The sequence below is a fragment of the Callospermophilus lateralis genome, chromosome 20 (genome assembly GCF_048772815.1).
Source record: "Callospermophilus lateralis isolate mCalLat2 chromosome 20, mCalLat2.hap1, whole genome shotgun sequence".
NCBI lineage: Eukaryota > Metazoa > Chordata > Mammalia > Rodentia > Sciuridae > Callospermophilus > Callospermophilus lateralis.
Genome location: NC_135324.1, coordinates 19,054,507 through 19,071,471, shown reverse-complemented (window position 1 = coordinate 19,071,471; position 16,965 = coordinate 19,054,507). Strand labels below are relative to the sequence as shown.

Genomic DNA, 16,965 nt, shown 5'->3' with positions numbered 1-16,965 from the left:
GAAAACTTGGGTGTTTATAATCTGAACGGATAGGGGTCCTTGGTGGTCAGCATTGTTTTAAGAGAACACGGACGCTGACCCCTATAACCCAGGTGGTGGTTTTCCCCGCCCAGGATTCCAGGATGTCCTCGGGGGCTGCTATGGAGATGTCCTGCCTGATCAGTGTCCCAGCCCCTTGTGGTGCCCCCTGTCCCCCAGAGCAGCTCAGTTTGGGTCGGTTTTCTCTCCTGGAGATCTGTGTGCACTTTCGGATAAAAAGGGATTTCTCTCTGATGGCCAAGAGGTGGGAAACCCTTCCTTTAAGCCCAGAGACGTAGTTGGTTGGTTGGGTATCACAAGGGGGTTACCCCTGGCTAATTGGTTGGAATCAGTACTTCTTAAACATGGAGGGGCAGTTCCGTTTGAAAGGTCCAAAGCTCACCTCCCGGCCCAGGAGGCGCATTCCACCCTGGTCACGGCTCGCTGGTGCTCAAGTTCCTGTTACTTTGGTTTTAGCCTGAGCAGGAGTCTCTGGGCTCACTCAGGGTCTCTCAGGACACCTAGTTTGCCATCCTTGAGACCCCAGGGTCCACCCCGGGATCCATCCCAGGGAATTCTCTAGTTGTGGCTCTCATGGGAGCACTTCTGTCTTGTTCTTCGTCTGGGACACGTGAGGATGGATTACTGGGTGGCTTGTTTAATGGGCCACCCTCCTGTCCCACCTGGCGCTTCCCACCTGCCCTTAGCAGCTGCAGGAGGTGGGGTAAGGTGGTTCTCCGTGCACCCCAGGGGATGAATCGTCTCACCATTCACGATTGGCATCGTTAGGATGACAATACGTAAAATCTAAAAGACTTCAGGTTGATTTCAAGTCAGGCAGAAGTAGTATTTACATAGATGTGGATCATTCTGTGTTTCTTTCTGGAGTGATTTAAAAATTCAGTGTGCTCACCTACATCTGAATGCCCTGATTTCCTCACTGGTTGGTCCAGCAGAGCCAGCTGACTGAGCGCTGAGAGGCCCCGCTCAGGCGGCCTTGGTGGGGATTCCCGGTGGCCTCCTGCAGGCGTCTGAACTTGGAGAACTTCCTTCCTTCTCGGGATTCACTTTCCGATTTGGCAGGAAGGGGCCTCTGCGTGCCCCTCCATGGTCTGAACAGTGAAGTCCAGGTTGAGCCGGGGTCTGAGCCGGGGTCTGAGGCCATGGGGACATTTCTCAGCCCTTGGGCTTCAGTTTCCAGCCAGTGAGACGGCACATTTCCACCTCTCCATCGAGAAGGTCCTGACAGAAGGAGGCATTGGACACTTGGGAAAGTCCCCGCAGGGTCCCGCTCTGAGAAGACCCTAGGTGCTGTGCTGGGCTCTCACAGGCTGCTGTGTCACCCCACTTGGGGTCTGGACTTCTCAGAGCAGTCGATGTGACGTGCCTGTTGTGAGTCCAACAGTGTAGCCAGGAGGCCACTCAGACCATGGGGTGCTGTCACTTGGAACATGAGGAGAGGGGTGCCGAGAGCGTCAGGTGGCAGGATAGTTCTCCATGAGCTCTAAGGACGTCCACTTATGCCACAGTCATCAACCATACCGCCCCACAGAGTCATCTCACTTTTAACGGTGGCTTATTCTGCCCAAGGGAATGACTTCATGGTCCTAGAGACCTGTGGCCATTAATATAGGGTTTGAGAATATCGACTGGGTATGCAACAGACCTACGTGTAAGTCTCGCCGCCCTTGTCTGGTGGCTCTGAGACTAGGACAAGCTGAGTCATCTGTTCCCACATTTGTCCCATGTCCCTACTGTCCCTGATGTGTGTCTGCGTGGAGTGGGACAACGTACACAGGCTGTGGAAGCATCCGGCATGTGCAGTTTCCTCGTGGAAAGTCGCCATTGCTGATGTGCGTTTGTGATGACGTCTGAAGATGCCAAACGCTTTTGATGTTGGCTTTTTCATGGAGCCTGGCTTCCTGACGAGGTCTGCTTTGTTCCCTCTTCCTCGCAGAGACATGCGCTGGAACAAGGGAACCATCCTGAAGGCATCCGTGGACTACATCCGGAAGCTGCAGCGAGAGCAGCAGCGCGCCAAGGAGCTGGAGAGCCGGCAGAAGAAGCTGGAGCACGCCAACCGGCACCTGCTGCTCCGAATCCAGGTAGAGCAGCCCTCGGCTCGGCTCGGGGCTGCCGGTGGGGAGAGGAGCCGCACCCAGGAAGGGCGCCCAGCCCCAACGCAGGCTGCTCCAGTCCTGCATCCCGCACTCATGCATTTCCCTGCTTACAAGGCACACTGGTCCCCCACCATCACTACTGGCTTCCGCGGTTGTTCTTGGACACGTGGGGAGCGGTGGTTTGGAGTGGCCCTTTGTGCTGGTTCTTGGTGGAAGTCTGGGCTCTGCCCTCTGGCTTCAGCTCCCAAACTGTCACCCAGTTACTGTGGCCTGTGGAACGTCACAGGTTCCACGTTTTTCTGGTTTTCGTTCTTGTTGGTTTTGCCATTTAGAATGTCCCCAGGGGCAGTGCAGAAGTGCCCTCCAGCGTTCCCGGGGTGGAGAAGTGTCCCTGTGGTGTGCATAGGGGTCAGATTTACTCCCTCCAGGCCTTAGTTTCGGTGTGTGGTCTGAGCCCAGTATTAGGGAACCTACTGTGTGTTTTAAAGGGATGTGTCTCGAATCAGAGACACGCAGAAGCCAAGACCCTGTAGGTTGCAGGTGTTGTGACAGGCAGGGCCTAAGCCCGCCCTTCCCGCAGGAACAATGGTCCCACATTCGCTCCTTCTGTTTGCAGGACTCTGCAGAATGGACTTGCCAGAAATAATGAGCACTGATTGTGCCTGCTACATAAAGGATGCCCTAGTACTTCTTGGGTGGTAGGAGCAGTCCCCATATTTTAAGGACCTGGGGATACCCAGAGGGTCTAATAATTAGGACACAGATCTTAGATTAGAGGTGTGCATCTGACCACTGTCCCCCCCCCCCGGGAGTGCCTGCAGCACAGCAGGAGGGACATGGCTGTGGACCCTGTTTAGGGCTGGCTCTGGGACTCCTCGCAGGTACTGGCCTCTCCTGCACAGCTTCCCGTGACTGTCCTCAAGCGCTGTCAATGACCAAAGACCAAAGTGGAGCTCGGAGGCGGTTAACTTGCTTGCCTCCTTGGCCTGCTCCGTCATGAGAGCCTGGGACGCTGCGTCTTCTCCCTGAGTAGTGGTCTCGTCATCTCCTTGGATTCCACGGCAGCCCCTCCGGGAGTGGCTTAAGGGACAGCCACCTGCAGCATGCCCCCTTAGAGGACCGCGGTCCTTGTGGTGTCCCTCCTGGTCATCCCTCTTCCCCACCCTCCGAGCGCACCACATTGGTATAAGTGCTGCACTCCCATTGGCTGCCAAGGTCCTCAGTGTGGGGCCTGGAGGTGGAGGGGGCTCTCCTCCAGGGTGGGGTTTTAGAATCCAGGTGCCCTGCAGGTTGTGGGTCCTTTGGAAATCATCCTCGCTTCTTCGCCTGCTTTGGTTCTCACTGCTGGTCTTAGGTCTCGCCCCCCCAACGGGACCCACAGACGTGATCCCTGTTCCTACCGAGTAGACCTACTTACAAAAGCAGCTGATCCTGATGCATCATTTCCTTAAACAAGTAGTAAAATGTGATGACGGTTTTGGAAGAGAAATTAGGTTTTGTTTTATTTCAAGGTTCCAAAGATGGGTATTCATACATAAATATCACGCAGTGCCACAGGTGCATTGGAAATTCCTTGGTGACGGTGCCTGGGTCTTTCCCTCAGTGACTGTGGGCCACCTTTACCACTTCACGATGTTGCAGGAGATGCTATTAATCCGGAAACCTCTGCAATGCGCTGAGGCCAGAGTGTTCAGAAGAGATTTTCCACCTTATTTGGAAATGAGTAACTGCTTTCATCAGCTGATAAACATTTTTAATTCAACAGCAAAGGTGTGCAGTAAGGCGTTTGCTTCTCTTGGTCCAATTTCGTTGACTGGTGTGGTTTTTGGAAAGACACAGGCTGGTAGGAGGTGCTGCTGGTGGCCTGTGGGCATGAGACTCAAGAGCAGTTTCCGCTTGGGCCTGAGGCCTTCCTTTCATTTTCGTCCCAAGCGATGCATGCAAATATCTTCACATGAGAAGGAGCAGGAAGCCTCATTATCAGTGGAACTGATTTTATTAAACAGCCCAGGGCCTTAACAGGAAGCCTGGAGAGGCTCATGCTCCCAGAGTCTGTAAAGGAACATGCAGGCACTCAGGTGACATCCCAAGCTCTGGTCCCCTCCGTGCGCGGTTTCAAGGAAGCCCAGCAGACCCTCTGGTCCCAACGTAGCTGAGCCTGACTTTCCAGGCACATAGATTCTAGCTCATGGGCAGAGGTGGAGGGGCCAGGTCCTGTGGAGAGCCTGGGCCTGCTCTGGGGGGCCAGCTGGCTTGCTTTTAACGCACATCCTGTGTTTCTTCATTGTGGCATTGGGGCACGGGACAGCCGCTGCACACAGAAGCTGACTGCTTACTGGACACCACTTGGGTCCCTATGGTTTGCTTTAGGAGCCTCCCATAAAGGAAGGGGCAAAGGCCTGCTCCAAGGCTATTTGGGGTTGAGGTCCTGGGGAGTCTCTGACATTGGGAAAGATATTGGACAGCTAATGCTATGCTGGGTGGCCTAAGCCATGGACAGTTACCATCTCTGTTCTGCAGGCCACGTGTCCAAGATCAGGGCAGCACCGGACTGGTTTCTTCTGAGACCCCTCCTTGGCCTGCATGTGGCACCTTCTCCCTTATGTCTGGTCCCAATGGTGTCTGGGGTCTGGTCTGTCCCACTTGACCCCCTTTAGCTTAGTGACCTCTGTCTCTCAGGAGTCATGTGTCAGTCCTGGGGCTGGGACCTCAGCCTGTGAATTGGGGATGCGCGTTAGCTCATCAGAAGTACGTGAAGAAGGTGTAGGAAGCAATTCTTCGTTTCATAGGTGAGAACCGAGTTGTTGAATTCAGAAGGAACAATGTCCCCTCGCCTGCCGTGGTGAGGATGGCTGGGCCAAGCTCTGCAGCCTTCCGCCACCCACGGGAACCTGCTCAGCCTGGGCCGTCACCTCTAGACACTGCCTCTCCTGGTGCCGTCAGTGTCTGTGTGGCCCTCACTCCATCCCCAGGCCCTCGGAAATCCCTTCCTTTTCTGTTAGGTCCAAACAACTCATGGAGTATTTAGGTCTTAACCTCCTGGTAGACATTTGGAAAACAAAAATCATAAAAATTGAAAGGAAAACATCATTTTAGTTTTATTCTTAAATCATCACAGCGCTTACCGATGAGATGTGTCCCCGCTGGGCAGCACCAGGCTTGTGGACTCTGCAGCAGCCGTCCCTGGCCTCCCATTCCACATTGACCTGCATGCGTCCTCGTCACAGTAGCCCTGTGAAGCCACTTTCAGTGCTGGGACAAGAGACTGAGTGTGTGTCACGACTCACACGAGGCTGAGAACTGTCTTGAGTTTGGCAGTTCTTGGTGGTCGCACCATTTCCCTTGAAATCTTAAACTATGTTCAGCTCCCTGTGCTCCCTGCAGCTCCCTGGGTCCCTCGGTGCGTGACCTAGGGACCGTGAAATTCTATGACCATTTACTTAATACATTCTTTTCATCAGGTCACATGTTAAAGTTTTATTTTTATACTTTTAGCTGATCCTCACTGACAACATTAATGTCTCTGAAAGTCTGTTTTTAATACATAATTGAATCCATCTGCCACCTAAAAAGTCGTTTCATATACGACTGGTGGTTACCGGTACTCTAGGAAATGCAGAGTTTATTAATTTTAAAGAGCAAACAAACTTTCACTTTGGAAACTTATTGTTTTCCCTTTGTCTGATTTTAATAGACTATTTTTTAGAGGAGTCTTAGCTTCACAGAGAAAGTAAGGGGGAGCCAAAGAGAGGGTCCAGATGCCCTCTCCATACCTGCACAGCCTCCCCCACGGCAGCACCCCAGAGTGGAGGGCTTACTGGTGCACTTCCTCGCCCTCCTAAGCACTTGGTGACGTGCGTTCCCTGGGTCTCCCTGTGTGTACCCACCTGTGTCTGTGTTCGCAGAGCCATGGGGGCTGGTTCCCTGCCCTTAGCGTCCTGCCCGCGTTCCCCTGTGCCAGTGTGTGATGTGGACTCTTCTTACAGGAACTCGAGATGCAGGCCCGGGCTCACGGACTCTCCCTCATTCCATCCACGGGTCTCTGCTCCCCGGATCTGGTGAACCGGATCATCAAGCAAGAGCCGGTACTGGAGAACTGCAGCCAGGACCTCCTGCAGCACCAGGCAGAGCTGGCGTGCACCAGCCTGGACCTCACGGACGGCACCCTGGCCTTCAGCAGCAGCCTGGGGCCCGCGGCCGAGGGCGCCCAGGCCTACAGCGTCCCCGCCAAGATGGGGTCCAAGCTGGAAGACATCCTAATGGACGACACCCTCTCTCCCGCCGGGGGGACTGACCCACTCCTGTCCTCCGTGTCCCCGGGAGCCTCCAAGGCCAGCAGCCGGAGGAGCAGCATGAGTATGGAAGAGGCTGAGCTGGCGTGTTAGCGCACCTGCCCCCGCGTCCTCAGACGGCCCTCTCCCTGACTGGGACACGCGGCATTCCCCGGAAGGGGTTTTCTTGATGATTTTCCTTTAATATGAATTTTTTCCATGCTTTATTGATAGCCCAGGATATATTTTATTTTTAGAATTTTGTGAAACGGACCTGTATATTCTATTTTACAACTCCAAATGCCTCCAAAGTGTCGTTCAGCGCGTGTGTGCAGGATCTGTGAACTGAGCTCCGGCCGACGCCCCCTCCCAGCCCGGAGGTGCCTGTCGGGGCTGCGTCTGTCCATCCTAATTCAGGGGAAACTTGATTTGAGATTTTCATGCCTGTGACTTCCTTGGCAATTCAATGTAGAATTTAATTGAAAGAATGTAAAGCAACCAAAAAAAAAGAAAAATACATGAAGAAAAAAAAAGAAAGTTGTGCATCCTAACCCTTCTCCCTTTTATAAATGTACTGATTCATTGGTACTGCCTTAAAGACACAGTACCTGGGAGCACCCTTCAGCCTTTGTTCTGCAAACTATTTAAGGAACTAGTGTAGTCTGCAAAAGACCAAAAAAAAAAAAAAAAAAGAAAAAATCAAAACAAAATGAAAGAAAATCCACAGCAGTCATTTTCCTGAGGGTCGTCCGTTAGCAAGTGGAACTGACACCAACCCAGATGGCAAGGTGGGAGAAGGACCTCTGGCCAGCCGCCACCCACTCCCCTCACCTTGCAGACGCAGCTTTCTTCCTTCATGAATTAATAGGCGCAACCCAGCTTTGTCATCGGATGCATTTCATTTTGAAATGGAAATGAAAGTCCTCTCAAAGTCCATTGTTGAGCACTGAAAGTTTGTTGTACTTATTTTCTCTCATTTTTTTTCCCTTCGTTTTGGTTTTTATTTTTTATTTTTTTGCTTTTGATAAGACAACCGAACTGGGCACATTTCTAATTGGCTTTACTATTTTTATTTTTAAATTATGTTTTAGTCATTTGATTTGTACAGACTCTTTGTTATCATCCTTCTTTTCGATGTTTGTATTAATTTGTAAGAATCTGCATCTGAAGACGACGAGTTTTCAGTATTTTTACAACTCTTTGGTGGTTTTCTGCATTCTTTGTACACCCAGGAAAGAAAAATTTTATGCAAGGTCTTGTGTTTAAAGAGAGCTTTGCAAATATTTTGTATATTATAGGCTCACTCAAAACTGTTTTTCAACACATTTAAGATAGAGTATTAATAGGTTAAAACCAGGCTTTCTAGAGAAAAAAACATAAACCTATGTATTTATTTTTAGGATATAAAGTAGCAATATTCTTGGAGACTGATAACCATAGAGTTACTATGCCCTTTGTGGTCCTTTAAATTGGGGTTTATTTCAGCGAACATGCTGGATTTTTTAAAAAAGAGAGAAATACTGTATCGGCAAGTTACTGTTACTCAATAACAATGTTTTAACAAGCAGCCATGTAAAGTTAGTTTCCGTGCATTACCTACTTGTGTAGCCCTATGCAATGACAGTAGTGTTACATCTGTCCAGCCTAGATGTCTTACGCAGTGACACTCAGATGCAGTCAGGCTGCCAGGGGCCTTTCTCAGAAGCAGCCTGCAGTTGAAGAGCCCGTGGCGCAAAGCATATCCATTCAGAATGAAGTGCCTTACACACAGCGTCGTCTGCTCTGGACTAGCACTGACTGAACTGTGACCGGGAGGACGCTTCCAAGACGGCATCCGGAGTGAAGAGGGTCTTGTGGCACGGTGCCTCTGAAGACAGCGGAAGAGCTTCCAGTTTCCTTCAGATCTTTTTAACCTGAAATAGACTTTAGTGCCAACCTATTTCATCAGGAAACCTTATTCAAGGGGGTCTTCTTTAAAAAAAAAAAAAAAAGTGTTTCAATGTCAAATATGAATTGGTGACGGGGACGGAGGGATCAGAGAGCGCGATCGCCGGGTGTGTGGACGATGGCTTAGGGAGGAGAGCCCACCTCTCCGTCCCCGTGCACGCTGGCCGCTGGCCACCGAGAAGACCCTTGAAGACGTGGATGATGCTCTCAGTTTTATAGCTTTATCACTGAAGGGGGCCGGGACGCGTGGCTCCCATTCTTTCAGCCCTCTGGACTGTGTCGCCTTTTCCTAGAGTAGTGATGAGCCTGCATGAAGAGCTCCTGTGCCGTAGTGCTCGGACAACAATCGTAGAGTTGTCTGCTGTTCTCTTCATATTTATACGGGGGGGAGGGGCTGGGAGCAAGAGCTAAGGTGGCAAAGCAACGAGCTGCTTCTCCTGAGCTGATCTGGGGGGCTCTTAACGATGCAGCGAGGCTGGCTGACCCACGCCCAGGGACCGTGGCCGTGGCAGAGCCGAAAGCCTCTGAGAGAAAGCCTGGCATCCTGCACCTCCGGCTGCAGCGGGGCCCCAGTTCGCCACCTCCTGCTCCTGCCTCCTCTTTCCTGCTTAAGGGGCATTTCTGGGAGCACAGGGGGGCGAACCCAGAGGAACGCTGCAGCCGGCTGGTTTTCTTTCTTTCTTTTTTGCCAAACGGAGTGTGAGTTCGCTTTAGGGACTAGCCAAGCCGAGAGGCAGTGGTTTGGGCTCTTGGTTTCAACAGGAGGATGATCCACACCACTCCCCCCCATCCCTGGGTGCAGAAGTGTGACTCAGGGTTGGGCCTCCATTTGGAGTGACCAAAACACCAAAACTGTCCCCCTGCCCGTGGGTCGGGCAGTGGAAATACCAAACCTTCTGTCTTTGCCAAAAGCTGAAACAACCAACCTGGTCCTCTGGAGAGGATGACCAAGTTCTTTCTGGTTGTTTCCGAACAGTAAAGCAATAAGAACAAATAAAACACGTAGGACGCTAAAAGATATCCAATAAAGCACAAGGAATGCACTTACTAATATTTTTGTAAAATGCACTGGGGAAAGGTTGATGTTGATAACAGTATAAAGAAACCCTATTTCTTGATAAAAAATAATAAAAAAAAAACGACAAATGACTGTCTCTTGCGGACGCTTGGTACTGTAATGTTAATAATTATCACTGCTGTTGTGTGCAGCAATAGTTTCTGTATGGTCCATAGCACTGTATCTCATGGATTGATATTAATGTATCCAATGAAATAATCGAGCTGTTGTTCTTGATAGCCTCATTAAAGCATATGGTTTTTCACAAAGCAGTGGCCGGTCGTTCATGCTAATTTTCAGCATTGTTTGCCTCATTAAAAAAAAAAAAAAAAAAGAGTGCACATTTTTTTCTCTGACCTAATGAATAACAAATTACCAGAAAATGTTCAAAATGCCAATCGCCCCCCCCCTTTTTTTCCCTGGTTTTAAATGCCACTCTAAGATGTTACTTTTTGGTTAGAATCATTTCTGATTACTTTATAACTTGCACTTAAGTGAACTATAATTATGCAGCTTTATCCCCCCTCTGAATTTGGGGGAGATTTTTGAACTCCCAAATGCCAAGAATACATTTTAGATATAAGAGTTTTATTTAAAATGTTTTCGGTGAGAGGTGGCTTCACAAAAAGAGAAATTGTCAGAGAATCCCTTGCATATTTACAGAAAAGATATTGGGTTTTTAAATACAAATTTACAATAATGAAAGCTTAATATACCCAGTCTGCCAGCTCCTGACTGGTTTTTTTTAAAAAACACAGTACTTAAGGATCATTTGATAAATGTTGGATTTGAATTGGGAAGTGTCAGACAAAACACGTCTTTATTCCCTAGCTAGACCTTAAACTTCTGCCCTTTTAAAAAAATATTCTGGCTTAACCTCTGGAGAAAATGAGCAAGAAGCTTCCTGCAATACCTCTGATCTGACTGTCAGCTTTTGCTCAAGTTTGATTTTTTTTCCCCTCAAATTATAATATACAATAATTGAAGCCTTTCTTTTTCAGAGTTATTTGAATTATTTATATTTCCAATAGAAATATGACTGTGTGATGTCTTAAAATCGTGTAAAAAATAGGAAGATCTCCTACATGAACAAGGGAATTTTCGGGAAGAAATCAAGAGCAGGTAAGTTGGAAGTGGGGCTTTTCATCTCAGGAGGGGATTCGGCTGCTCCTGCCCCAAGTCTGTGCCCATGATCTGCCTGTTCACACTCACTCAGAGGCCTGCAGACCCAGTCGGCAGCTGTACACCTGCACACACGTCACCGTGGGTCACCTGCTTGCCAGAGGTTGTTTGCAACCTTCCTGACTTCATTTCACATCCTCAGACTTACATTTCTTAAAGTTTATCTTAAGCCCAATTCACTTTTTCAAAATATATATATATATATATATCTGCGGGGCGTAAAATGGTGCACACCTGTAATCCCTGTAACTTGGGAAGTGGCTGGGGATTGAACCCCGTACCAGAAAATAAAAAATAGAAATCCACAAAATGGCCAAGCGGGGCTCCTCGCTAGCATCCAGATCTGAGCCTTTGCCTGTTTCTGCCTGTGGGGTTTCAGCTTGTGCGTCTCAGCCTCCCTGCGTCTCCGTGTTTGATCTGCTCCCTGGAGACAGTAACAGCAGCACTGCTGCTCGGTGTTCTCGTGAAGACCACGTTGCCGCACTAGAAGGTCTGCCGGGCCGCAGGTAGGAGATGCTCAGTAAGTGGCAGCTGTTTTCCTATGATGTCATAATCACTTTGACTCAGTAGCGCACCACAGCTGGATGGAGAAATGCTGCACTGGAGCCAAGGGACGGAAGTGCAGCTGGACCTCACGCGGGGGAGGCTCTGGGTTTGAACCGCGCCAACACTACAGAATAGCAAGGTTTGTGTGAAGTGGCAAGGTGACAGCAGTTGCAGTCCACTTTGGAAAAGAAGACGTAGCTCTTCTCATCCTCCAGGCTTAGAATATTTTAGAGAATCCAATGAAAAGCCAAGTTTATCACACTTAGCACAAAAAGACCTAAAATGTGGGTGTGTCCAGCCTGTATGGTCAGCACTTCCTGTTGCCATGGGGCTGACTGTCCTCTGCTGTCTCAGAACCTGTCTCTCGGGGCTGCAGTCTGTACTCTGCTCCTGGGAGAGCTGTGGTCATGCTGCTTTTTGAAGGACCCTGTCACCCTAACTGCACCCTGCCCGTTCACCAGCCCCATGGTGCCGAGAGGATTTTCAGGGGTCTTTTTTCAACTGCACCTACACCGGCTGACCTCTCGGGGACACCATCTGAGGAGCTGATCTTCAACATTGAGCTGCACAAACATACCTCTAAACCACCCCGCTTTATTGTTTTTTGCATGTTGAGATGAGAAGCACAGCCAAGGAGCTTGTCTAAGACAGCAGTGGACACTTGGGTTGTCCCCAAGTTTGGAGGAGGTGACGATGGTTTCTTCATTCCTCAGTGCCACATCCGGGGTCGGCGGTGATGCTTCATGTCTGACCCACACTACATGAGTCATGGTTGCCTCTTGTACAGACGATAATTGAAGGAGTCTCCATTATTTTTTGTTATGTATCTCTGGTCCCAAGAGGCACGTATTTTTTTAAAAAAATAACAACTTAAACGGACAGAGAACAATCTTCATATTAAAATTGTCAAGGTCCAGTATATATGTAAACTTGAACAGCATTAATCATATTTGTATTCAATATTTATCAGTCTTTCCACCCCATTACCTACACCAGATATACTGGAAAGTAATGGGCATATACACAAAATCAGATAAATCTCCGCAACATGTCTAAATGGTAAAGACAGTTTGCTTTTGAGAAATTTGCATTTTAAATTTCTAATTATGGAGGCAGTTGAAGATATATTCAAATGGGTGCAATTGTCACTCAAAATTCCTTATATATTATTCAGACAGCAAAATCTGTGGAGATAGAAACCACTCAAAGAGTTCCCCAAACTTCACTTTATGGAACTAGTTCTACAAGCTGTTCCCAAAGTTGCTTTGAGGAATGGGGGTTTGGAGGTGGGGCTGAGGGTGCGGGTGTGAAATGCTATAGTTAAATCTTGAGAAAGTTAACTTTGGAAAATGCTGGGCTAAGCAAATTTGAGCAGATAGCTCTAACTGCAAGACTTCTCACATTCTAAAATATGCTAATGTGACTTGAGAGTTTTGGGACTGGGAATGGTATGCAAAGTTTCCCATCCTGTGGCCAGAGGGGAGGAGAGAGAAAGTTTGTGTGTGTGTGTGTGTGTGTGTGAGAGAGAGAGAGAGAGAGAGAGAGAGAGAGAGAGAAGCAGAGATGCATGTCGGTACCTCCAAAGAATACAGTTTGGTAAATTCTGAAAATTTTACACAAATTATATGGAGTTAACAGAGACAACTTCTTCCGAATGCAGATAGAATCCATTCTCATTAAAAAGGTATTATTCCTAGAAAAAAATTAGCTTAGGGTTTCATCTCTGATAAATTTCTGGTTAAGGAAACTATTACCATTTAGAAAGTATTCTGAGTTTTTAAAGTAACATGTTTTCATTTTCAACAAAGTAACATTTGTGGCCAAGCACAGGTTTGATGTACCTTTCCTGTGGATGGTTAAAAGGTAAGTCTTGAATATCGTGCGTCTCCCAGCCCTTTAAATAGGGACAGCCTAGTGTTTGAGAAGCAGAGCAGCAAATTTGGCTACAGCATAATTGGTTTTAGTTAAGTTTTTACTCATTTGTTTTTGGTGGAAGGACATTAGGAAGAATCTTCTGGTATTTAGAACTGATAGGCTCTTGTCAGCGATTTCCTTTGTATAGGGACATTTTCTAACAGATGGACCAGGTCTTCTCTCAGAAGTTTGGTTGTTCATTGGCTGAAGGCTGACCCACAAAAGGTGCATTGATCCTCATGTAAGCTGCAGTATGTAATAGTAGCACAAAGATTATTCTAGAATCAACCCTGAGCAGCACCATGAGCATTTCTTCTCCACCCTTTACAGCTGAGATTTGAGATTTCTGTCAGGGTCTTGTTTAACTGCATTTCTGAGCTCCCACTCTTTGCCTGGGAACAAGTGGCCAAAATGAATTTAATGCAGGGGATGTTCCCGATGGCACAGTTAGGCTGGTGCCTGCCTGGCTTGGAGGCATGCGTGGGATTCCTGTCCCTCACTGTCTTGACTCTGACCTCCTCTCTGCAGGTGATTTTCTCCAGCAGGTCCCCTCCAGCAGGTCCAAGGTCCTATGGAAACCCAGCCACGGTGGCAAAGTCCCCTGTGAGTAGTTCTGATCCCACCTACGGAGACATGCTCACCATGGCCCAAAGATGACCACGCCAACTGGCCAGGTCACATCTGAGTTGTGCATCCACCTAATCCACAGGGACTTGGGGCCGTGGTGTTCCTGAGAGTGAGGACGTGGATTCTGGGCAGGCAAGACTGTGCCTGCTCCTGCCATCATTTCAAGAAGATGGGTCAGGCCTGCCTTTGTCATCTCTCTCCCCTCCCAGAGGTATCGTCCTGGGGTTTTCCTCCCTTCCACAGGTGACGGGAACAGTAGACAGGGAGGTATTGGGTCCTAGGTGCCCGGTCCCCTCTTCCTCCTCACCCATGGTGACATTTTATTAAACGGCTGTCACCCCACCCTCAGTCCTGCACAGGTTTGGAGCACCTGAGATCCAGGCTTCACGGTAAGATGTTCAGAGGACGCGCTACGCACCGCTGCCCTAAATATGCACGGACTCCCAGGGCCTTCCCAGAGGCCCCTGGGATTGCACATGGCAGAAGCCACTCGATTTAACCTACACCAAAAAGGGGGATGTATCAACTGACGGAACAACAGGCTCCGGGGGGTGGGGTGCAGCTAGGAGTGTGGCCTCAGACACCCTCGAGAGGGCTTCATGAATCCCGCTGACTCCGTGCCCTGCCCCAGCTCAGCTGGGCTTGCCTCCACTGACTTCATTCCTCGGCCAACACCCTAGAAGGTGGCAAAGTGGCTGGTGACCCCAGATACACCTTTGCCATTTCCACCCAGCCTGCAGACACTGCTCCTGTCCCCCAGAGTCTCACTGGTGAGAGTCGGTCAGCCTGTTGGATCCTGCACCAGTCATTGCCACGGCGTGGGACAGGAGGACAGGGAGTCTCATCTCCACCAGGCCAGCCGGGGGACAGGAGCAGACCTGGGGCCAGGCAGCCTCCTCCCAGGCCCTTTCTGCCTCCATAGGATGCAGACTAAGTTGGACCTCCCCAGAGAAGACGGCACTGACCGCCCCACGGAAGGGAGGCTGCGTCTCCATTTCCCTCCAGAGCCGGGGCTGGATTTCTGCCTGCCTGCCTTTCTTCCTCTCCTTCCTCTTTTTTCCTTTCTCCCTCCCTCCCTCCCTCCCTTCCTTCCACCAAGTTGAAGTGCCTCCTTTCATTTGCTTATAAAATATTCATCTGTGATCTCAGGTCAGGGCCTGATAGTGACCCCACAATTATTGCCAATATCAATACAGTGTTATGTTTTTTTTAAGACTCGGCCAAGTCGCCAGGTGGAGGGCACCTGCTTGCTGGGACTTCGGTGTGTGAGTAGGCTGTCATATCTCATATCTCGTCATGTTCGGCCAGCTGTTGGGGATCCCAGGGCTGGCCTCTCCCCTTCTCCGTTTCTGATCCTGGGCCTTCTGTGTGTGCTGCTCTCAGCCTCGTGGTCATCTTTAAGGTCGTGATTACACCCAGCTACCGTATCACGGCATCCCTGGGGGCTTAGAGAGGTCTGGAGGTTTGGGTCCCTGTATTTAGAGGCCCTGACAGCAACCCCCTTTCTCTGTCCAGGGAAGTCACTGTCAATCTTATCGGGAACTGTGTCCTGTAGAGGGGCAGGTGGGCCTGTGGACCTCCTGAGCCACTCCCTCTGAGCCGTGCGCAAGTGGCAGGGCTTTGGCTAAATAGGAATTTTCCTCTCTAGTTTCCTGTTTTTCCCGTGGACTTTGGCTGATAGGAGCTGCTGGGTGCGTGAGCTGGTTAAAGAAGTTTTCCTAGGATTGAAATGCAGGCCAAACTCCATGGGTTGGTGGGTTCTGTTGGTGGACCCCCTGGGAAACCATTCCTCTTTCGACATATGGAGGGAATTTTCCCAGGTCAGTCTAACTCCCGGAGTGGCTGAGGTCGGCCCAGAGTCCTATGAAGTGCTGGGGGGTGAGAACTTTAGGTTTTATGAGCTGAGAGTTCGTATGAAGGATTTCAGGTTGGTGTGAACAGAACACCAGTGAAAACAGATTTCCACAGTTTTCACTGATGAAATTCAAAGTACAATGTTAATAGTAATTGGGTATAATTTGGGGAACACAGATCTAATAAGAAGAATGGAATCATTTTTCGGGAAATAACTGTTCGCATGACTTGGTGTTCTGCAGGCTCAAGTGGTTTGGGGAGTTCATCTGTAAAGCCACTCTTGGCTCATGGCCTGTGTGAAGAAGGTAGCCAGCAGGTGCCAGGATGGTGGACTCAGCTGCCCAGGTCACAGTCAGTGCCTGTGCGCCAGCTCTATTTCCCATTGGCCTGTCTGCTCCACAGGAGGGCAGGAAAAGATTCACCCCCCACCCCGGAAAAATGTCTCTTCTTCCAGATGGAGGAGGGGAAATGGACCAGTGTGTTGAAGGAGCCACTTGATGAAGGAATCTCTGGAATAGAGGAAGTGGTTGGAAGAGTAATGTCCAGACAGGCGTCAGGCGTGTGTCCAAGGTCGAGCTAAAGACTGTCCTCCTTCCTTTCATAAGGAAGCTTTGAAATCACCCTGATTCCCCTCATCGCCTTCCCCTGGGGTTGTGCAACCTGACTGATGGTGAGGAACGTCTGATGGTACCGGTGGCTTCAGGGAAGACGGACAGGAAGGGAGGCCAAGGGGACAGGGATCGAGAGGACAAAGAAGGAATCCACCAGTTATGGAATGTCCCTGTACAGATACGGCACAAGGAGTCCTGTGCTAATTGAAATAATAAGAGAAGGGAGATCCATAGAGAAAGTGGATCTGGGGGCAGGGAAGTGGGAAGGTACAGGGAATGAGCTGGGTGAACTGTGTGATGTGCATCTATGATTATGGCATAACGAATCCATACTGTATAGGTATGATGCACCAATTAAAAAATAAATAAAATGAATGTCCGTGATGGAAAGAAAGGAGGTTCCTCATGTTTGGCAGAAAGACTCCTGTGATTTTCAATATTTAATTTGCTCTTAAATTTTTTATCTCCCAAACGTTAGATATTGTCATCTGCGCTTTTTGATGAAGCTGGTATATTGACAGTTCTTAGCCAAGTCCCTCTATAGAAACTCAACATTTCAGTCTGTGGTCAGGTAGGATGTAAGAACGAAGCAGTTGTCTTGAGTTTAAGTTTCTGTTTCAATCATAAAAATTAAAATTGTGCCCGACGCACAGGTGGGGCCAGATTGGGCCTGCGGGCACGTGGTCCAGCGCCTGGCTGTGGGAGAGAAGTTGCTCCTCCATGTCTGTTTGCTCCCCTCCTTCTGGTGCTGGAGTAAGCTGGGCTTGAGCTCAGCACAGAGCCACATCTGGGCTCCGCTTCTCCCAGCCTCCCCTGGG

General features: G+C 49.3%; 1 protein-coding gene across 4 annotated transcripts in view; it reads left to right on the top strand.

Annotated features, from left to right (window-relative positions):
• Mitf (melanocyte inducing transcription factor) overlaps positions 1-9,682 on the top strand; it is a 178,394-nt gene extending 168,712 nt beyond the window's left edge. For all 4 annotated transcript variants that reach the window (XM_076841123.1, XM_076841121.1, XM_076841122.1 and 1 more), the window contains exons 9-10: positions 1,976-2,123; positions 6,125-9,682. In XM_076841123.1, coding sequence (XP_076697238.1) covers positions 1,976-2,123; positions 6,125-6,523 — 547 coding nt within the window. In that variant the 3' untranslated portion in view covers positions 6,524-9,682. The remainder of the gene's footprint in view (positions 1-1,975; positions 2,124-6,124) is intronic.
• Positions 9,683-16,965: the final 7,283 nt, after the last annotated feature.